At 42.9% G+C, this 22,729-nt stretch overlaps 1 protein-coding gene, 1 non-coding gene and 1 pseudogene across 2 annotated transcripts in view; 1 reads left to right on the top strand and 2 right to left on the bottom strand.

Moving 5' to 3' along the window:
* VWA3B (von Willebrand factor A domain containing 3B) overlaps nucleotides 1–22,729 on the top strand; it is a 216,764-nt gene that overhangs the window by 36,011 nt on the left and 158,024 nt on the right. The window contains exon 7 of the mRNA XM_060309302.1: nucleotides 10,268–10,383. Coding sequence (XP_060165285.1) covers nucleotides 10,268–10,383 — 116 coding nt within the window. The remainder of the gene's footprint in view (nucleotides 1–10,267; nucleotides 10,384–22,729) is intronic.
* Nucleotides 20,361–20,807, bottom strand: LOC115843141 (protein mago nashi homolog 2 pseudogene; annotated as a pseudogene).
* LOC115843188 (small nucleolar RNA SNORA71) lies at nucleotides 21,774–21,896 on the bottom strand. The gene has a single exon (XR_004035639.1). It is a non-coding gene; the product is annotated as a small nucleolar RNA SNORA71 (small nucleolar RNA).

Below are 22,729 nucleotides of genomic sequence, written 5' to 3'. Positions count from 1 at the left end.
TAAATAGAGCTGCAGTGAACATTGTGGTACATGACTTTTTGAATTATGGTTTTCTCAGGGTATATGCCCAGTAGTGGGATTGCTGGATCATATGGTAGTTCTGTTTTTGGTTTCTTAAAGAACCTCCATACTGTTCTCCATAGTGGCTGTATTAATTTACATTCCCACCAACACTGCAAGAGGGTTCCCTTTTCTCCACACCCTCTCCAGCATTTACTGTTTGTAGATTATTTGATGATGGCCATTCTGACCGGTGTGAGGTGATACCTCACTGTAGTTTTGATTTGCATTTCTCTAATGATTACTGATGTCGAGCACTGTTTCATGTGTTTGTTGGTGATCTGTATATCTTGTTTGGAAGAATGTCTGTTTAGGTCTTCTACCCATTTTTGGATTGGGTTGTTTGTTTTTTGGATGTTGAGTTGCATGAGCTGCTTGTAAATTTTGGAGGTTAATCCTTTGTCAGTTGCTTCATTTGCAAATATTTTCTCCCATTCTGAGGGTTGTCTATTTGTCTTGTTTAAGGTTTCCTTTGCTGTGCAAAAGCTTTTAAGTTACATTAGGTCCCATTTGTTTATTTTTGTTTTTATTTCTCTAGGAGGTGGGTCAAAAAGGATCTTGCTGTGATTTATGTCATAGAGTGTTCTGCCTAGGTTTTCCTCTAAGAGTTTGATAGTGTCTGGCCTTACATTTAGGTCTTTAATCCATTTGGAGTTTATTTTTGTGTATGGTGTTAGGGGGTGTTCTGATTTCATTCTTTTCCATGTAGCTGTCCAGTTTTCCCAGCACCACTTATTGAAGAGGGTGTCTTTTCTCTATTGTTATAGTCTTGCCTCCTTTATCAAAAATAAGGTGACCATATCTGTGTGGGTTTATCTCTGAGCTTTCTATCCTGTTTCGTTAATCTATATTTCTGTTTTTGTGCCGGTACCATACTGTTTTTTGATTACTGTAGCTTTGTAGTATAGTCTGAAGTCAGGGAGCCTGATTCCTCCAGCTCTGTTTTTCTTTCTCAGGATTGCTTTGCTATTCGGGGTCTTTTGTGTTTCCATACAAATTGTGAAATTATTTGTTCTAGTTCTGTGAAAAATGCCACTGGTAGTTTGTTAGGGATTGCATTGAATCTGTACACTGCTTTGGGTAGTATAGTCATTTTCACAATGTTGATTCTTCCAATCCAGGAACATGGTATATCTCTCCATCTGTTTGTATCATCTTTGATTTCTTTCATCAGTGTCTTATGGTTTTCTGCATACAGGACTTTTGTCTCCAGAGGTAGGTTTATTCCTAGTTATTTTATTCTTTTTGTTGCCATGGTAAATGGGAGTGTTTCCTTCATTTCTGTTTCAGACTTTTCATCATTAGTGTATAGGAATGCCAGAGATTTCTGTACATTAATTTTGTATCCTGCTACTTTACCAGATTCATTAATTAGCTCTAGTAATTTTCTGGTAGCATCTTTAGGATTCTCTATGTATAGTATCATGTCATCTGCAAACAGTGACAGCTTTACTTCTTCTTTTCCAATTTGGATTCCTTTTATTTCTTTTTCTTGTCTGATTGCTGTGGAGAAAACTTCCAAAACTATGTTGAATAATAGTGGTGAGAGTGGGCAACCTTGTCTTGTTCCTGATCTTAGTGGAAATGCTTTCAGTTTTTCACCATGCGAACGATATTGGCTGTGGGTTTGTCATATATGGCCTTTATTATGTTGAGGTAAATTCCCTCTCTGCCTACTTTCTGGAGGGTTTTTATCATAAATGGGTGTTGAATTTTGTCAAAAGCTTTTTCTGCATTTATTGAGATGATCATATGGTTTTTCTCCTTCAGTTTGTTAATATGGTGTATCACATTGATTGATTTGCATATATTGAAGAATCCTTGCATTCTTGGGATAAACCCCACTTTATCATGGTGTATGATCCTTTTAATGTGCTGTTGGATTCTGTTTGATAGTATTTTGTTGAGGATTTTTGCATCTGTTTTCATCAGTGATACTGCCTGTGGTTTTCTTTCTTTGGGACATGTTTGTCTGGTTTTGGTATCAGGCTGATGGTGGCCTTGTAGAATGAGTTTGGGAGTGTTCCTCCCTCTACTATGTTTTGGAAAAGTTTGAGAAGGAGAGGTGTTAGCTCTTCTCTAAATGTTTGATAGAATTCACCTGTGAAGCCATCCGGTCCTGGGTTTTTTTTTTTGTTGAATGATTTTTTTTTTTTTTTTTTTTTTTTTGTGGTATGCAGGCCTCTCACTGTTGCAGCCTCTCCCGTTGCGGAGCACAGGCTCCGGATGTGCAGGCTCATTGGCCATGGCTCATGGGCCTAGCCACTCCGCGGCATGTGGGATCCTCCTGGACTGGGGCACGAACCCGTGTCCCCTGCATTGGCAGGCGGACTCTCAACCCTTGCCACCAGGGAAGCCCTGTTGAATGATTTTTAATCATTGTCTCAATTTCAGTGCTTGTGATTGGTCTGTTTACATTTTCTATTTCTTCCTGGTTCAGACTCAGAAGGTTGTACTTTTCTAAGAATTTGTCCAGTTCTTCCAGGTTGTCCGTTTTATTGGCATACAGTTGCTTGTAGTAATCTCTCATGATCCTTTGTATTTCTGCAGTGTCAGTTGTTACTTTCCTTTTTCATTTCTAATTCTACTGATTTATTTCTTCTCCTTTTTCTTGATGAGTCTGGCTAATGGTTTATCAATTTTGTTTATCTTCTCAAAGAACCAGCTTTTAGTTTTATTGATCTTTGCTATTGTTTACTTCATTTCTTTTTCATTTATTTCTGATCTGATCTTTATGATTTCTTTCCTTCTGCTAACTTTGGGGTTTTTTTGTTCTTCTTTCTCTGATTGCTTTAGGTGTAAGGTTAGGTTGTTTATTTGAGATGTTTCTTGTTACTTAAGGTAGGATTATATTGCTATAAACTTCCCTCTCACAGCTGCTTTTGCTCCATCTCATAGGTTTTGGGTTGTCGTGTTTTCATTGTCATTTTTCTCTAGCTATTTTTTGATTTCCTCTTTGATTTCTTCAATGATGTCTTGGTTATTAAGTAGTGTATTGTTTAGCCTCCATGTGTTTCTATTTTTACAGATTTTTCCCTGTAATTGGTATCTAGTCTCAAGGCATTGTGGTCAGAAATGATACTTGATACGATTTCAATTTTGTTACATTTACCAAGGCTTGATTTGTGACCCAAGATATGATCTATCGTGGAGAATGTTCCATGAGCACTTGAGAAGATAGTGTATTCTGTTGTCTTTGGATGGAATGTCCTATAAATATCAATTAAGTCCGTCGTGTTTAATGTGTCATTTAAAGCTTGTGTTTCCTTATTTATTTTCATTTTGGATGATCTGTCCATTGGTGAAAGTGGGGTGTTAAAGTTCCCTACTATGATTGTGTTACTGTTGATTTCCCCTTTTATGGCTGTTAGCATTTGCCTTATGTATTGAGGTGCTCCTATGTTGGGTGCATAAATATTTACAATTGCTGTATCTTCTTCTTGAATTGATCCCTTGATCATTATGTAGTCTCCTTCTTTGTCTCTTGTAATAGTCTTTATTTTAAAGTCTATTTTATCTGATATGAGTACTGCTACTCCAGCTTTCTTTTGATTTCCATTTGCATGGAATATCTTTTTCCATCCCCTCACTTTCCATCTGTATGTGTCCCTAGGTCTGAAGTGGGTCTCTTGTAGACAGCATATATACGGGTCTTGTTTTTGTATCCATTCAGCCAGTCTGTGTGTTTTGGTTGGAGCATTTAATCCATTTACATTTAAGGTAATTATCGATACGTATGTTCCTATTACCATTTTCTTGACTGTTTTAGGTTTGTTATTCTAGGTCTTTTCCTTCTCTTGTGTTTCCTGCCTAGAGAAGTTTCTTTAGCATTTGTTGTAAAGCTGGTTTTGTGGTGCTGAATTCTCTTAGTTTTTGCTTATCTGTAAAGGTTTTAACTTCTCCGTGGAATCTGAGTGAGATTCTTGCTGGGTAGTGTAATCTTGGTTGTAGGTTCTTCCCTTTCATCACTTAAAATTTGTCCTGCCACTCCCTTCTGGCTTGCAGAGTTTCTGCTTAAAGATTAGCTCTTAACCTTATGGGGATTCCCTTGTATGTTATTTATTGTTTTTCCCTTGCTGCTTTTAATATTTTTTCTCTGTATTTAATTTTTGATAGTTTGATTAATATGTCTTGGCTTGTTTCTCCTTGGATTTATCCTGTATGGGACTCTGCACTTCCTGGACTTGATTGACTATTTCCTTTCCCATATTAGGGAAGTTTTCAAGTATAATCTCTTCAAGTATTTTATCAGTCCCTTTCTTTTTCTCTTCTTTTCTAGTACCCCTATAATTCAAATGTTGGTGTGTTTAATGTTGTCCCAGAGGTCTCTGAGACTGTCCTCAATTCTCTTCATTATTTTTCTTTATTCTGCTCTGCAGTAGTTATTTCCACTCTTTTATTTTCCAGATCACTTATCCGTTTTTCTGCCTCAGTTATTCTGCTATTGATTCCTTCTAGAGAATTTTTAATTTCATTTATTGTGTTGTTCATCATTGTTTGTTAGCTCTTCATTCTTCTAGGTCCTTGTTAAACATTTCTTCTGTTTTCTCCTTTCTGTTTCCAAGATTTTGGATCATCTTTACTGTTACTACTGTGTGTTCTTTTTCAGGTAGACTTCCTGTTTCCTCTTCATTTGTTTGGTCTGGTGGGTTTTTACCTTACTCCTTCATCTGGTGTGTGTTTCTCTGTCTTCTCATTTTACTTAACTTACTGTGTTTGTGGTCTCCTTTTCACAGGCTGCAGGTCTGTAGTTCCCGTTGTTTTTAGTGTCTGCCCCCAGTGGCTAAGGTTGGTTCAGTGGGTTGTGTAGGCTTCTTGGTGGGGGGGGCTAGTGCCTGTGTTCTCGTGGATGAGGCTGGATCTTGTCTTACTAGTGGGCAGGACCGCATCCAGTGGTGTGTTTTTGGGTGTCTGTGACATTATTACGATTTTAGGCAGCCTCTCTGCTAATGGGTAGGGTTGTGTTCCTGTCTTGCTAGTTGTTTGGCATAGGGTGTCCAGCACTGTAGCTTGCTGGTCATTGAGTGGAACTGGGTCTTAGCGTTGAGATGGAGATCTCTGGGAGAGCTTTCACCATTTGATATTCCATGGAGCTGGGAGGTCTCTGGTGGACCAATGTCCTGAACTCAGCTCTCCTACCTCAGAGGCACAGGCCTGACACCTGGCTGGAGCACCAAGACCCTGTCAACCACATGGCTCAGAAGAGAAGGGAGAAACATAGAAAGAAAAAAATAAATAAAATAAAATAAAGTTATTAAAATAAAATATTTTTTAAAATTATTAAAAAAAATTAAAATGTAATTTAAAAAAAGAAAGAAAGAAGAGAGCAACCAAACCAAGAAACAAAGCCACCAATGATAAGTGCGAAAATCGATACTAAAAAAAAACGGACAGACAAAACCCTAGGACAAATTGTAAAAGCAAAGCTGTACAGACAAAATCACACAAGGAAGCATACACATACACACTCACAGAAAGAGAAAAAGGAAAAAAAATACATATATATATATTTCGGAAAAAAAAGGAGGAAGAGCAACCAAATCAATAAACAAATCTACCAGTGATAATAAACTCTAAATACTAAAGTAAGATAAACATAAAACCAGGAACAAATTAGATGCAGGAAGCAAACCCCAAGTCTACAATTGCTCCCAAAGTCCACCACCTCAGTTTTGGGGTGATTTGTTGTCTATTCAGGTACTCCACAGATGCAGGTACATCAAGTTGATTGTGGAGATTTAATCCGCTGCTCCTGAGGCTGCTGGGAGAGATTTCCCTTTCTCTTCTTTGTTCCCACAGCTCCTGGGGTCTCAGCTTTGGATTTGGCCCCGCCTCTGCATGTAGGTCACCTGAGGGCATCTGTTGTTGTTTCAGACAGGACGGGGTTAAAGAAGCAGCTGATTCGGGGGCTCTGGCTCACTCAGGCTGGGGGGAGGTAGGGGTACGGATGTGGGGTGAGCCTGCGGCGGCAGAGGCCAGCATGACGTTGCACCAGCCTGAAGCGTGCCATATGTTCTCCCAGGGAAGTTGTCCCTGGATCATGGGACCCTGGCAGTGGCGGGCTGCACAGGCTCCCGGGAGGGGAGGTGTGGATAGTGACCTGTGCTCGCACACAGGCTTCTTGGTGGCGGCAGCGGCAGCCTTAGCGTTTCATGCCCGTCTCTGGGGTCCACACTGGTAGCCGCGGCTCGCCCCTGTCTCTGGAGCTCATTTAGGTGGTGCTCTGAATCCCCTCTCCTCACACACCCTGTAACAATAGTCTCTTGCCTCTTCGGCAGCTCCAGACATTTCCCCGGACTCCCTCCCGGCTAGCCGTGGTGCACTAACCCGCTTCAGGCTGTGTTCACGCCGCCAACCCCAGTCCTCTCCCTGGGATCCGACCTCTGCAGCCCGAGCCTCAGCTCCCAGCCCCCACCCGCCCAGGCGGGTGAGCAGACAAGCCTCTTGGGCTGGTGAGTGCTGGTCGGCACTGATTCTCTGTGCAGGAATCTCTCTGCTTTGCCTTCCGCACCCCTGTGGCTGCGCTCTCCTCCACGGCTCCGAAGCTTCCCCCTCCACCACCCGCAGTCTCGGCCCGCGAAGGGGCTTCCTAGTGTGTGGAAACCTTTCCTCCTTCACAGCTCCCTCCCAGAGGTGCAGGTCCCATCCCTATTCTTTTGTCTCTGTTTTTCCTTTTTTCTTTTGCCCTACCCAGGTACGTGGGGAGTTTCTTGCCTTTTGGGAAGTCTGAGGTCTTCTGCCAGCGTTCAGTAGGTGTTCTGTAGGAGTTGTTCCACATGTAGATGTATTTCTGGTGTATCTGTGGGGAGGAAGGTGATCTCCACGTCTTACTCCTCCGCCATCTTGAAGGTCTTCTTGTTAACTATCTTTTCAATGGTAGCTGTCTCCTGATCTGTTGGCCTCACTATACCTGAATAATAATAATAATACCTACATTTCAAAACAGCCCCGTCTGTGCATGTGAGAGAGTTTGTGTCTCTTGTAGAGAGAGACCAGCTCCTTATGTGGTAACAAGGAGAATGGCTGAGTTCTTTCCTAAGTCAGCCTGTCTAAAATGGGTAAAATGCCCACTCTTGAGCATTTGTTCTCAAATTTAGCTGCTCATCATATTGGCCTGGGAGACATGGGCTTCACCTTGCAGGCTGATTTTGCACACTAGAGGGGAGTCTGGGAATATGCAGTTAGGCTTTCACTTTGCAAAGGCCTTTCACTACCTAGGAATCTTGATTAAAATGCAGATATCTTGACCACGGTCCCAGAGATTCTGATTTTCAGGGTCTAGGGAGGAACAGGGATATGCATTTTTAACAGGATCCCTGGTGATTCTGAAGACCAGTGCTCTGGCTTCTCATAAAGCGCTTTGAAATCTTTCAACAGCAGGTGCTTGGCTTCAATTCTGGGCTCTTGAAACCCCCAAATACAGAAGGGGCTCACTGCCCCCACTTTTGCTAGTGGAGAGAGAAAAACCCAGCTGGCAGGGCCACCTTTCTTGCTGGTCCTCTGCTCAGCTCATGTGGGACACTCTCTGGGAAGGTGAGAGGCCAGGGAGTAGTTTAACACGGGAGAAGCTGCAGTTCAGCCCCTGACTTTCAGGTCATGCTTCGTGGAGAGCGGATTCTGCAGAAGAGGACGGGGTACACCCGGGCCCTTCTGTCCCTCCTCTAGTCCTGGGAAGTGAGGCCAACCCACGACCAGCAGTGCCCCTGCCCGCTCTGCTACCTGCCAGCCCACCTCCTCCCGGGGGTCCTGGATGGTCTCAGTGCATCTTTTGCTGTTGAGCCCCAGCTGAAGAGCAGTTATTATCAAACTGTAAAGGGCGTGTCCTGAGCCTTTCAGCTTGCAGGGAGGCTGGACTCTGTGTCCCCCGGTGCCTGAGGCTGTGTCTGGACAGAACCACCAGCTCTCAGACACAGCGCTACACTCCTCAGACTCTCCAAAGAGCCTGACTTAATCGTGATTTGCTTTCTGCACAAGCGAGGCTGTATTAGCCAGAGGAAATGTCTGCCCTGTTCTTCAGAGTAGAAAATTCTGGGCAAAGGCCTTGGCACTCAGAGTGTGAGGCCTGTCAGGACAAACCTCGATCATCCCCCCGTCTGTCCTGCAGGGAGGTTGTGGTGAGACAGGTGGGGACCTGGGACCCTTTACTGCAGTGCCTGCAGCTGGACAAACGTCTCCTCCAGCAACAGAATACAGAGGAACTATAAGGGACTAAAAATAACTGCATGCATGGGTAGTCGGGGCAAATTATGAACAATAAAATACAAAAAGGCCAAAACCCAGCTGCCATTTCTGAGGGCCTGGGAGCAAAAGCAGGGTCCCGAGCATGATCCCTGCGCACAGCACCACCAAGGGGGTGGGCAGACCACCTAAGCCCGCCCTCCAGCCCCACCCACTGATCCACCTCCACCTTCACTGCTTAGCAAGGGAAGCTGCTACTTGTTTTCATGCCCTTGTGCTGCAGCAAGAGTACCGATAAAGCCTTGCCTGAATTTCTCTGGCCTCTTTTATCAATTTCTATTGATTAAAGAGTCTGAGAACCCAGGTTGGTAACAATGGGACGAAGGAAACTGGGCATTTCTGTTTTGGAGGAAGCCCCTGCTTTCATTGTCCCAGTGTCACCTGAAACCCTTTAGAAATAGACGAGACTGAGGCCTTCTATGGCCCAGGCAAGGCCCACAGACCTCTCCCGCCATCTGCCCATTCTTCTGTCCATCCCAGCTCATGTTTCAGGATTCTTTTTGCGTCATGAGTGGCGATAGGCAGGGATGGTACTCTTGAGAGGCCGGAGGAGCATTACTCAGAGATCTCCTCTGCCATCTGAGAGAAATTTCCTGCTATTACTGATTTTTTGGATTCCAGACAACTGGCTTTGAGGGTGCGATTTAGCCCATCATCACCTGCAACACTACACCAGTGCTTAAAAAAAGTTTTTTAAATTGAAATACAGTTGATTTCCAATGGTGTGTTAGTTTCAGGTATACGGCAAAGTGATTCAGTTTTATACACATATGTGTATATATGTATACATGTGTGTATATATATATATTCTTTTTTAGCTTCTTTTCCATTATAGGTTATTACAAGATACTGAGTATAGTTCCCTGTGCTATACAGTAGGTCCTTGTTGGTTATTTTATATACAGTAGTGTACATATTTTAATCCCAAACTCCTAATTTATGCCTCCCCCCTTCCCCCTTTGGTCACTATAAGTTTGTCTTCTATGCTATGAGTCTGTTTCTGTTTTGTGAATAAGTTCATTTGTATCTTGTTTTTAGATTCCACGTATAAGTGATATCGTATGATATTTGTCTTTGGCTCACTTCACTTTGTATGATAATGTCTAGATCCATCCATGTTGCTGCAAATGGCATTATTTCATTCTTTTTTATGGCTGAGGAATATTCCATTGTATATATACACACATCTTCTTTATCCACTCCTCTGTCAGTGGACGTTTAGGTTGCTTCCATGTCTTGACTGTTGTGAATAGTGCTGCTGTGAACATTGGTACATGAGCGCCTTTTTAGCTTCAAGCTGCTTATGAATCCCCTGGGGATCTTGTTAAAGTGCATATTCTGACTCGGCAGATCAGGTGGGGCCCGGGGAATGTGCATCCCTAGCCAGCTCCCAGGTGCTGCTCCTAGGACCACACTCTGAGAGGCTGCCTTAAAAACGTGCCCACACTGAGTTCTTTTCATTAGTGCTGATGCTCAGGTCCTGGGGAGGTGTGTATTTGCCAAGTGAAAGTTGACTGAAGCCCCTCAGCAGTGGGCAGATGAGCCAACGCTGCCTCTTGTCACCAGCTTTCAACAGTGAACCCGCAGGGCTCTGGGCACTGTTGGGCCCCTCATTAGCCTCTGGGCTTGTCCAAACTGTGTTTACATGATTGAACCCTGGGAACAAAAGAATAAGTCTAAGCACAGGGTATCATTTTTCCAGGGTCGATAAATACCATTTGGTTGAGCTAAGTATCCTCTAATGAACAGAAGAGTCATCAGTTAAAGTCCCAGTGGCTCCGCAATTCTCTGGTGTCTTCCACCTTCCTGTCTTTTATTTGTGGGAATTGACAAGGCACAGGGAAAAGCAGTGAACACTTGGAAGATGCCTAGCACCACAGAAGAGCAAGGTCCCAGTCTTGGGAGGATGAATAGATAATGCGCAGATACCACTTACTAGCCTGATGTGGCATATCTCTTCCTGTTTCAGATTCCATGCATTTGCAGAGAGAACAGAGTGCGTGGAACTTCCTGCCTTCCCCATTAAGGATGGCGACAGTGTAATTACTTGGAATTCAAGGAAACTGAAAGGAAAACTCCCTCCAGGTACCTGGGATGGAAAAGAAACAGTGTACTTTATGTCTTAATAACTTCAGATGATCCCTAGCCTTAGCTCTAGGGCAGGACTCACCCTACCTTTTGTATTATTCCTGTGGTGCAAGGGCAGAGTTCTTGGATGTTAGTGGGGAATTTGGCAGCCTGGCAACCAGGCATAAGTGTATTACCTAGGGAAGTGGCCTCAGTGAGATGTGTCTCCTAACTTGGGAAACTTCTGGAGACCTGGCCCCAGGCGTGTCAGCGCACTCTTAGTTCTTGGCAAGGCAGAGCTGCTCTGTTGCCCAGGTTGGCTGGAAGCTGTAGCGAGGATGCCCTCACTTCTCGTGGGTTTTCTGTTGCTTCCCCATCAGTGATGGCGGTGTTTCTACATGCACATGAGGGATGGACCTGCCTCTTGTGAGGGCCAAGGCCACACAGGAACCTCTGTGGAGGCTGAATGAACTTCCCCTTTCATTCAAAGGATGTGATCAGAGAGTTTAACAGGCGTAGAGAACGAGGTCAGGAAATAAGTGAGAAATAGTACTGTGATTCGGGAAACCAGCACTAGAAGGTTCCTCAGGAAGCAGGAGATAGGAGTTTCTTCGGGGAGCTGATGAAATTGCCAAGTGCCAACTACACTGAGTAAGCGCCGCCGAGAAGAGCAGGGACGGCAGCTCCTGTGGGACCGTGACATGATGCAGCGCGGGGGTGGTTAGAAGTCTGAGAAAGCCCATCCCCACCTCCACCTTCCTGCTCGTTTTTACTAATCAACAGAAGGATTTCTAGCTTCAAACAAGGCAGGAATTACTCTTTGGGGGTTGTTTGGGGCTGGGGGAGAAGCTGCAGGATACACGTGCTTGCAAGTTTCCTCTGTTTACATAACAGTGTTGCAAAGGCTCCTGGGAGAAGGGCCCTGGGACTGGGTAGGAGGCATTTGCAATCCTGGGCTAGGGGGTCAGGTGGAGACCCAGGCAGGGGGTTGAATCACAGAGTGTGTCCTAGACACACACTTTGTGGATTCAGATTCTTAGTGCCCCAAAGCAGAGCTGGGGAGAGGTTCCCGTCGAGCTCGTCAGGGCCGCTGCCTTAGGTAACTTACAGCTTTGCTCTGATGGTGAGGTGGACATTTCCAGGGAATTTGAGAAAATGTCAATTGATAAGCAAGATTGATGCTAATCTAAGAAAAAAAGTAATTTAGGATGTATGCCGTGCCTTTGAAAGTAATTTACAAGATTAAGCCTAGTGGGCAGTGAATCAATGAAGTTAAAGAATGTGAGATGTCACCAGCTCCCCAAGGTGTGCCAATGACCATAAATGGGGTTTCATTTGGGCCTGTGTGTTCCTTGGCAACTTAGTTATAGAGGGAAGCATGTCTGGCTGCATAGCTTACATTTTCAACAACCACCGTCTTTCCAACCCCTGTGAAGCATACGAATCAAATTACAGATAAAAACATTTTTCTGAGAATGAAATGCTCAGAGCGTGGCCTGCCATTCTAATGCCATTTCAGTGATCACATGTTCTGAATTTGGGAAGAGTGTCCCAGATCCTAAATATGTGATCTTGTCTCCTCAATCCATCAGAATGTCCCAGGAATGCCAACATTTCAGAGCCTACCTCTCCCACTCAAAAACTGGCCAGAAATCCTTGAGACGATTCTTGTTTGCAAAATGTGTGGTTTTCAACCTCACTCGGGCTCAGAGGCAGTTCTCCAATCTTTCCCTGATCAGTTTCCCCTCCCTGCTTCTCCATCATTTTTCTCAAGCATTTATCAGTATGAGTTTCCTCAGGCCCTCTCTAGTTTGGGAAGGGAGGGTGTCTCCTCGGGAGATAATTTTGCCTTCTGTTGTGTAGAAAAGACAGACTATCAAGTGAGGGGCTAGAGAAGCATTGCTCAGAGAAGTGAACTGGCAACTGAAAGAAATGTCCTGCTGTTTCTGACTTTGAGGTTTCTAGATAGTTGGCTTTTTAGCCTGTGAGTTACCATCACCCCATGTACCACATCAATGGAAAAAACCTCTGTAGTCAAAATAATAGTTTTAAAAATTGTTGTGAAATGTACATAACATAAAATTTACCATTGTGACTATTTCTAAGTGTTAAGTATATTCCCTAAATTCAGTAGTGAGGTGTCAAGTACATTCACCTTGTTGTGCAACCCAGTCTCCAGAACTCTCTCCATTTCGGAAAATTGAAACTCTGTACCCATTAAACAACTTCCCATTTGTCCCTCCCCACAGCCCTCAGCACTTAACATCCTACTTTCTGTCTCTGAATCTGACCGCTCTAGATGCCCCATATAAGTGGAGTCATACAATACGTGTCATTTTGTGACTGGCTTACTTTATTTAGCATAATGTTCTCAAGGTTCATCCATGTCATAGCATGAGTCAGAATTTCCTTCCTTTTAAGGGCTGAATAATATTCTGGTGTGTGTGTGTGTGTGTGTGTGTGTGTGTGTGTGTGTGTGTGTAGGGTGCAATATCTCATACTATCTCATGACATGATCCCAGCCATCCACATCTCCTGAAGCAAATCTCTCTGTTTCTAGAAAGGAATGGCTTCTCACCTGCACGAGGGCGGGGCTGGAGCAGTGGCTTTGCACCGGGATCCCAGGACGTTGGCAGCACTTGGCTGGGTGGGTCATAATCTCAGGCTCCCAGGAGTTGAGTTCATGAACCTGGGCACTGAGTAGACTTCTCCCCTTTCCCTTCCAGGGATGACTGTCTGCCTTAGAAATTCTGCTTTCTTCCGGCGCAGGCTCCATCCCGTGTAGGAATGCTCCATCAGCCTCGGATGGATTCCCCTCACTGGGGGGAGCAGGATCTGTGATTTAGATGTAAGAAGGGTGGGGGATCTAGTATGGCAGGTGACGCTGACCTGAAGCTGCAGCTCTACACTCTTCCTCCTCATGGCCATCCTTCCCCTTGGCTTTCCGCCCAGAGTTGGGTGGGTCCCTGCTCATGTTTATATTCACGGGGCGTACAGCAGGGGCTGGCTGCTCTGCTGTGTAGCCAGCACCTTCCATGTAGGTGTCCTTGCCTCTTTCTCTGTTTAACTACTCTCCTTGACTATTTACTGGGGAGGGGAAAGGGTGCCAACAGAGCCTAGATTGCTATGGGACCAGAGTGATGATGCTACCTTCTGGAGCTCCTCTGAGCCACCCAGTCCCCTGAAGTTTGGCTTTCCTTCCCCGTTAATGAGTGTGGGTTCTCTTCACAGTCTCTGTGTACTGTGAAATATTCATCTCACTTATAAGCAAAATAAAACAGAGGCATGTTGACTTTCCCCAAACTCCAGGCATTTTTCCTTGGGAAAGATTTCTCTCCAGGACTGAGCAACACTTTCCCCATTCTTGCCCTGGGTCTGGGCTCTCCCTCCCGCACAGTCTCCTAGCAGTCACTGACCGCAGGTTAAGGAGTAGGCCTGATGGGCAGGTAACGGGGGTCTCCTTGTCTTGACACCTGGCTTGTAGAGATCTGTGGACAGTGCTCCCGCCTATCTTCCTAAAGTCTTTGAACATGGTGTTACTGAATGCAAGTTCATGTGCCTGATCCGTAGTGAGGCCAAACAGTACTGAAATGTCCGAGTTTGGAGCAGAGAAAGGTTTACTGCAGGGACACACAAGGAGATGGGTGGCTTGTGCCCAAAAAACCCCAAACTCCTTGAAGGGTTTCAGCAAAGCACTTTTAAAGGCCAGGTGAGGGAGGGGTGTGGTTAGTTGTTGCAGACTTCTTGGTGTTGGATTCCTTTGCCCTTGCAGCTGTCCACATAGGTCAGGTCACGATGTTCCTGTAAACCTCCAACAAGGCAAATGTTATTCTCTGTTCTGCAACCTTTTATCTCTGTATGAATGGACTCTTAAAGGTCAGAGCCCTGAGAGTAGGCTATCCTGTATACTTCAGGCTACAGGCAACATTCTCTTACAAAAGGTGCAGAGCCAGCATGATTAAGCACAAGCAACAAAGCACAAAGGGTTACAGTAAAAGGAACAGATCTAACATGGAGTCAGATTTGTGCTTCCTGTTACAGTGTCAGCCAGGGCTTGGCTGCAGTGATGGTCTTCATCTGTCCTGTCTAGTAGAGCTATGGCTACTGCTGCTGCTGAAATAGTCCTTCTTTCCTCAGAGTCTGAAATAGTGTCCTGAAAATCATCTTCTACACCCCTCTATTTCTGGGTCTTCTCAGGGAGTCAGGGAAACTCATCATTTAAGCAAACTCCAACAAGTGGCCTTTTTGCTGATTGCTTTGTGTCCGATCAGGACTTAAACGTATTCCGTGATATTCTTTGAAACTCGGTTTCATCCCAGGCCACTGGTGTTCCCCAAGTCAGCAGTGACTTCTGAGAGGCCACACCCCTCAGCACTCCAGTTCCTCCTGGGTTACAGCCGTCCACTGGAGATGAACTGGCTCCAGTGTAATGGTTTGTGGGGGGACACTGCCCACTGCCCCTGACGGGCTCAAGTGAGGCCCCCTAAGTGGCAGATATGAGTGTCTGGTCACAAAAACAAGTCCAGCCAGACACTTTCTTTGATTTCTAGAATTCAGTTTAATTTTTGATTCCAGTGCCCTTCTATCCCAGTGGATTGGGGGGACATTAACCCCAGTCATTCCCAGGGACTCCTCCTGAGCTTTTCCCACAGCTTGGAGATCCTAGGCAGTGCTAAGGCATCGGGAGGGGTCTCTAGTAATTAGACATCTCTTCCTGCAAACCGCCCTATAAATACCCATTGTCCCCGTCTCACGGCCACTCCAGGTTGAGCAGTTCTCTGCTGCTCCCGTGCTGGCTTCGGATGTGGGAGTCGTTTGCAGACTCTGCCCCACCCCCGTTCACCCTGCGCCTTGCTCCCAAGGTGCTGCAAAGACTCGGAGCCAGTTCCCACCCTCTCCTGGGATGCTCTCCTACTCTCCCCCAAGCCAAGGGGAATGTCCTTCTAATCTGGGATGACTCCTCTCTACCTCCTGCTTCTTAAAGCTGCCTGCTCTGTAAACCCCAGCGCCTCTCCTCAGGGGTTAGGCTTAAAAGGAAAAAGCCAGAATGTCTTGCAGCCTATTTCATCTTTCTGCTCTGCCTTCTTTGGGGCAAGGAGAGAATGGCTGCTTGAATGTGGAGGGAGTGGGTAGGGAAGAGAAAGTAGAGGGAGAACAGATTACCATCAAAAATATGATCCAATGACACGCATAAATACGACCTTTTTGTAAGAGTGAAACCCTAACCCCAGGATGGGTTTTCTGTGGAGGTAGATAATATAACTAGTTACTTTGTTTTTTGATTTTATAAAATAACACTTCAGGAATCAGTGCTGGAGAATGGAAAATGGAGGGTTCGTGCGTTGTTAAGTTGGTGCCACATGTAGCTTTGGAGCTGCTCTGTTAAATATGGGAGCCGCTGACGACATGTGGCTACTGAGCACGGAAATGTGAGTCCGATTTGAGATGTGCTGTAAGTATAAAATACACCCTGGATTTCAAAGACTGAGTGAGGAAAACATGTGAATTATGGCATGAATAGTTTTTAATATAGATTATATGTCACAATGATAATAGGAACATATGGGTTACGTCAAATATATTAATAAAATTAAGTTTTTTCTAAGATTTGGCTACTAGAAAATTGGAAATTATACTTGTGGTTCACCTACCATTGAATTAGTATTGGATAGCGCTGCTCTAGAGCCATGCTAGCTGCCCCGTCGATTACGTAGCTGTGTAACTTTGGGAAAGTCATTTAACCTTTCTGCTTCCTTTCCTCATCTATAAAATGGGAAAAATAGGTTGTTATTATTATATTATACTATGCTATATTATATTATATTAGTTGTGTTAAATGATGAGGAGGCAGAGAGGAATAAGGTCTGTCCTATGTTCAATGAACGCAAATGCGGTAAAATCAAGAGCCTGGGCTTTGGAGTCAGGCCTGGGTTTGGATTTGTCACTTAGCTGTGTGATCGTGGTTGAGGTACTTAACTAATCTGAGCTTTAGCTTCCTTAGTTATGAATGGGGATGATGATGTTTACCTTATGGGTTGTTAGGAATATATATATATATATATATATATGCGTGTGTGTATATATGTGTATATGTGTGTATACACTGTATGAAACACTGTGTGTATACACACACACACACACACACACACACACAGTGTTTTATGTAGTACCTGGCTCATGGTTAGCCAGCCAATAATTATAACTGCTGTTACTGCCATGACCATCACCATCCTGTGGGTTACCCTACTGTTATTACTACTAGGTAAGCAACTTAAAGACTAAGTTCTTCTCCCGTTGCGGAGCAACAGGCTCCGGACGCGCAGGCTCAGCGGCCATGGCTCGCGGGCGCAGCGGCTCCGCGGCATGTGGGATCTTCCTGGACCGGGGCACGAACCCTTGTCCCCTGCATCGGCAGGCTGACTCTCAACCACTGCGCCACCAGGGAAGCCCTTAAAGACTAAGTTTTTTTTTATCACCTTTACTTTTCTTCTGTCATCCCAATTCCCATGTTTGTTTTAGTTTTAATATTTCTGCTATTAAGTACATTCTGTTCTCACTTGTAGTCCATCTCCTTTGGTTTCCCCAGCCACCTCTTGGTTGGCTAAAATTTATCTTCTAATAGTTTCCTCAAGGAGGGAATCAGAGGAACAATATTCCCAGGGTTTCCAAATGTTCTTTTCTACGTTTTTATACTTAAAGGACAGCTTGGCTGGATAGAACGCCCTTGGCTCACTTTTTGTTTGTCTCGTGTGTGTTATGGGTGGTGCTGCAGTGTCTTCTCATAGTGTGTGCTGCCGAGAAGAAATCCAAGGCCAACTTGATTTTTTTCTTTTGTAAGTGACTTTATCTTTTTGCCTGGTTGCTCAGAGGTTTCTTTTATTCCACCAGCTTTATTGAGATAAAATTGACATATAGTATTGAGAAAATTTAAGATGTACAATGTAATACACATATATATTGTGAAACGATTATCACAATAAGCTTAGTTAATGCATCCATCACCTCACATAATTACGTCTTTTTGCGTGTGGTGAGAACATTCAATTAGAAACCTTCAAGTGTATAATACTGTATTGTTAAATATAGTCACCACACTGTACATTAGATCCCCAGGACTTACTCATCTAATAACTGAAAGTTTGGACCCTTTGACCAATTTCTCCCCATTTCTCTCAGCCCCAGCCCCCGGCAACCACCATTCTACTCTCTCTTTCTATGAGTTTGGCTTTTTTTGTTTCCACATATAACTGAGATCATACAGTATTTGTCTTTCTGTATCTGACTTATTTCACTTAGCATAATGCCCTCAAGGTCCATCCATGTTGTTGCAAATGACAGGATTTCCTTCTTTCTCATGGATGAGTAATATTGCATTGATATATTTCAAATTTTTGTACCCATAAAAAATATATAAAATCACATTTTCTTTATCCATTCATCTGTCAGTGGATGCTTCGGTTACTTCCATGTCTTGAATATTGTAAATAATGCTGGAATGAACATGGGAGTATAGATATCTCTTCAGAATAGTAATTTCATTTCCTTTGGGTATATACCCAGAAGTGGGATTGCTGGATCATATGGTAGTTCTATTTTCAATTTTTTTGAGGAACCTCCATCCTGTTTTCCATAGTGGCTTCACCAATTCACATTTCGCACCAACAGGGCACAAAGGTTCCCTTTTCTCTACCTCCACACCAACACTGTTGTCTCTTGTCTTTTTGATAATAGCCATTCTAACAGGTGTGTGGGGATATCTTTTGCATTTCCCTGGTAATTAGTGATGTTGAGTACCTTCCCATGTATCTGTTGGCCATTTGTGTATCTTTTCTGGAAAAATATCTATTCAAATCCTTTGTCCATTTTAATTGGATTGTTTGTATTTTGCTATTAAGTTGTATGAGTTCCTTATATATTTTGCATATTAACTTCCTCTAAGATAGATGGTTTGTAAATATTTACTTCCATTCTGTAAGTTGACTTTTGTTTTGCTGATTGTTTCTTTTGCTGTGCAGAAGATTTTTAGTTTGATGTAGCCCCACTTGTTTATTTTTGCTTTTGTTGCTTGCTCTATTGGTGTCATATCCAAAATAATTGTTGCCAAAACCAGTATCAAGGAGCTTTTCCCCTATGTTTTCCTCTAGTATTTTACAGTTTCAAGTCTTATGTTTAAGTCTTTAATCTGTTTCAAGTTAATTTGGTGAGTGGTATAATATAGGGGTCCAATTTCATTCTTCCGCATGTGCATATTCAGTTTTTCCAACACCATTTATTGAAGAGACTATAATTTTTCTGTTGAGGATTCTTGGCTCCCTTGTCAGGTATTAGTTGACTGTATATGCATGGGTTTATTTCTGGGTTCTTTATTCAGTTCCATTGGTCTGTGTGTCACTTTTATGCCAGTACCATATTGTTTTGATTACTATTGTGTTGTAATAGAGCTTGAAATCAGGAATCATGATGCCTACAGCTTTGTTCTTATTTCCCAGGATTGCTTTGGGTATTCAGGGTCTTATGTGGTTCCATATGAATTTTAGGATTGTTTTTTCTATTTCTGTGAAAAATGCCTTTGAAATTTTTAAAAATTAATTAATTCATTAATTTATTTAATTTTTGGCTGCGTTGGGTCTTCGTTGCTACTCACGGGCTTTCTCTAGTTGCAGCAAGCAGGGGCTACTCTTCATTGCAGTGCATGGGCTTCTCATTGCGGTGGCTTCTCTTGTTGGGAGCACAGGCTCTAGGTGCGCGGGCTTCAGTAGCTGTGACATGCGGGCTCAGTAGTTGTGGCTCGCGGGCTGTAGAGCGCAGGTTCAGTAGTTGTGGCGCACAGGCTTAATTGCTCCACGGCATGTGGGATTTTCCCGGACCAGGGCTTGAACCCCTGTCCCCTGCATTGGCAGGCAGATTCTTAACCACTGTGCCACCAGGGAAGCCCCCTTTGGAACTTTAATAGGAATTGCCTTGAATCTATAGATGGCTTTCGGTAATATAGACATTTTAACAATGTTAATTATTCTAATTCACATACAAGAGATATTTTTCCATTTATTTGTGTCTTCATCAATTTATTTTTATCAATGTCTTATAATTTGTCAGTGTACAGATCTTTCAACATCTTGGTTAAATTTATTTCTAAGTATTATTTTTGATGCTATTATAAGTGGGATTGTTTTCTTTATATCTTTTTCAGATAATTTGCTGTTAGTATGTAGAAACACAACTGATTTTTGCCTGTTGATTTTGTATCCTGCAACTTTACTGAATTTGTTTATTAGTTCTAGTAGGTTTTTTGGTGGAGTTTTTAAGATCATATCATCTGCAAACAGAGACTATTTTACTTCTGCCTGTCTGATTTGGATGTATTTATTTATTTTTCTTGCCTGATTGCTCTTGCTGGGACTTCCAGTACTATGCTGAATGGGAGTAGTGAGAGTGGAAACTCTTTTCTTGTTCCTGATCTTAGTGGGAAAGCTTTCAACCTTTCACCACTGAGTATGTTAGCTGTGAGTTTGTCATATATGGTTTTTATTATGTTGAGGTATATTCCTTCTGTACCCAATTTCTTGAGAGTTCACTTCATGTTCATTTATCATGAAAGAATGTTGAATTTTGTGAAATGCTTTTTCTACATCTATTGAGAGAATCATGATTTGGTGTATCACATTTATTAATTTGTGTATGTTGAACAGTCTTTGCATCCCAGGGATAAATCCTACTTGATCATAGTGTATGAACCTTTTAATGTGATGTTGAATTTGGTTTGCTAGTATTTTGTTGAGAATTTTTGCATACATATTCATTAGTGATATTAGTCTATAGTAAACTTTTCTTGTAGTGTCATTATTTGGCTTTGGTATAAGGCTAGTGCTGGCCTCATAAAATGAGCTTGGAAGTGCTCCCTCTTTTTCAGTTTTTTGGAAGGGCTTGAGGAGGATTGGTATTAATTCTTAATCTGTTCAGATTTTCTTTTTCTTTTTTTTTTTTTTTTTTACAATTTAGATTGGTTTAATCTTGAAATATAATCCAGTAGGACTAAAAACTAAACATTTCACGTCCTGTACCAAACAGTAAAATACTCGAAGGCCGTCAGGATCCTTTGACTGATTAACATCAATAAGGGAACCTATTTTTGATGTGGTAAAAGAAATGTGTTCATCTCCAATTACAATTTCAAGCTCCTGCTGGCCAGCCCTGTCAGAGGGAGGCCACAAAGCATCATCTTCTTTTGTAATTTACTGTCATCAGTAATTCTCTTCAGTTCTTCCATTACACTCTTGTGTACATAAGCCTCCCTTCTGATCATGACATCATTTTTATAATTGCTGTTGTTGGCATATCTTAAGTTTTCCATCTGGCCAAAACTCCAACTCCAGAAACTCGTGTCCAAACTTGCCTTTGTGCCCTACATAGTAGTGTAGGTAGAAATCACTGGCTATAGCCATCCTTGTCCCCGAAAAGCCTGCGAAAGGACCGGCTGACGTGCCTCCAGGCACCTGGCCCAGATTTTCTTTTTCTTCATGATTCAGTGTTGGTAGTTTCTATATTTCTAGGAATTTATCCATTCTTTTAGGTTATCCAATTTGTTGGCATGTGATTATTTATAATAGTCTCTTATGATCCTTTGTATTTCTATTGTGTCATATTTAGATTTCATTTCTAATTTTATTTGAGTCTTTGCTCCTTTTTTGGGGGTGGGTGGGTCCATATGGTTTATTGAATGGATGGATGGAGAGAAAATGATGATGAGGAGCAGCTGCCAACTCAAGAAAAAATCTCTTGGTTATTGAAGTCATCCAGGCACAGCAGAGGGACCAGGGTCAGCCTTCCCTGGCTCTGCAAGGGCACTGCTGTCAGGACTCAGAGCCAGCTAAAGGGGATGCCAAGCCCCCAGTCCCAGTGCTTTGCCCCTGATCTCTCATGCTGAGTGAACAGTTCTCCTGTGATGCTCTGAGCAGGCAGCAGGGAGCTCTTCACATGGAGACCTCACTGTCCATTCTCTGCCCCACTGGTGTCCATGAACAATAGGAATCTTGGGGAGAAATACCAGCAATCCCAGATCCCACGTCACCCCAAGGTCACTGACTCATGGGACTTCCTCAACAATCTCCAGATCTAAGGCTGACCTGTTATCTGGGAGCCAGGCATGCCTCTTGGGGGCACCATGTTGCATCTGTGGAGTCTACTAAGCAAAAGAACTGTCACAGGGTTTCTACCTCCCACCGAACCGACCTGAACTCGTTCCAGTGTGAGATCCAAATATAGATGTGTTGACTGGTTTCTGCCAAGAGACTCCTTAACTTCAAAGACAAAGTGAACCCTGCAATCTGGGCGCTAGCCTGGTCACCATATCACGGAGGGGGGCAGCAAAGGCCTGAGCTCTGAAGGGAATGGCAGGAGAAAAAAGGTAGTGTGTGAAAGTTCCAGGGTTTGGAAGGGACAACTGGGCCCTTCAAACATGGAAAAATGTCTTTCAGTAACTCCTCTCCCTGTACTATCAATGACCAGGGCACAGGCAACCCATGATCACTGAGTCTTTGCTCTTTTTTCTTAGTCTAGCTAAAGGTTTGTCAATTTTATCTTTTCAGAATACCGTCTTAGTTTTGTTGATCTTTTCTATTGTTTTTCCTGTCTATATTTCGTTTATTTCTGCTCTGATCTTTGTTACTTCTGCCATCTTTGGACTCATTTAGTTCTTTATTTCCTTGAGGTGTAAAGTTAGGTCATTTATCTGTGATCTTTCTTTTTATCTTTTAAATGTAGGTGCTGTTGCTATACACTTCCCTCTTAGAATGGCTTTTGCTGCACTCCATAGGTTTTGATATTTTTTTGTTCTGTGTTTCCATTTCTATTTGTTTCAAGATATTTTTTGATTTCTTTTTTGATGTCTTCTTTGACTCATTTGTTCAGGAGTGTGTTGTTTAATTTCCACACATTTGTGAATTTTCCATTTTCCTCTTTTGATTAATTTCTAGTTTCATACTATTATGGTTGGAAAAGATACTTGGTATGATTTCAGTTTCCTTACATTTGCTAAAGCTTATTTTGTGACTTAATATATGATCTATCCTGGAGAATGTTTCAGATGCAATTGAGAAAAATGTGTATTCTGGTGCTGTTGGTGGTATGTTCTGTATGTGTCTCAGGTCCATTTGGTCTAAGGAATAGTTCAAGTACAGTGTTTCCTTATTTACTTTCTGTCTGGGTGATGTAACCATTGTTGAATGTGGGGTATTGAAGTTCCCTACTATTATTACATTGTTATCTATTTCTCCCTTCAGTTCTATTAATATTTGCTTTAAATATTTAGGTGCTTCAATGTTGGGTGCATATATACCTACAATTGTTATATCCTCTTAATGACTTG

Source organism: Globicephala melas, chromosome 12 (assembly GCF_963455315.2).
Source record: "Globicephala melas chromosome 12, mGloMel1.2, whole genome shotgun sequence".
Classification (NCBI taxonomy): domain Eukaryota; kingdom Metazoa; phylum Chordata; class Mammalia; order Artiodactyla; family Delphinidae; genus Globicephala; species Globicephala melas.
Note: the sequence above shows the minus strand (reverse complement) of the source record. Positions and strands in the feature narration are given on the sequence as shown.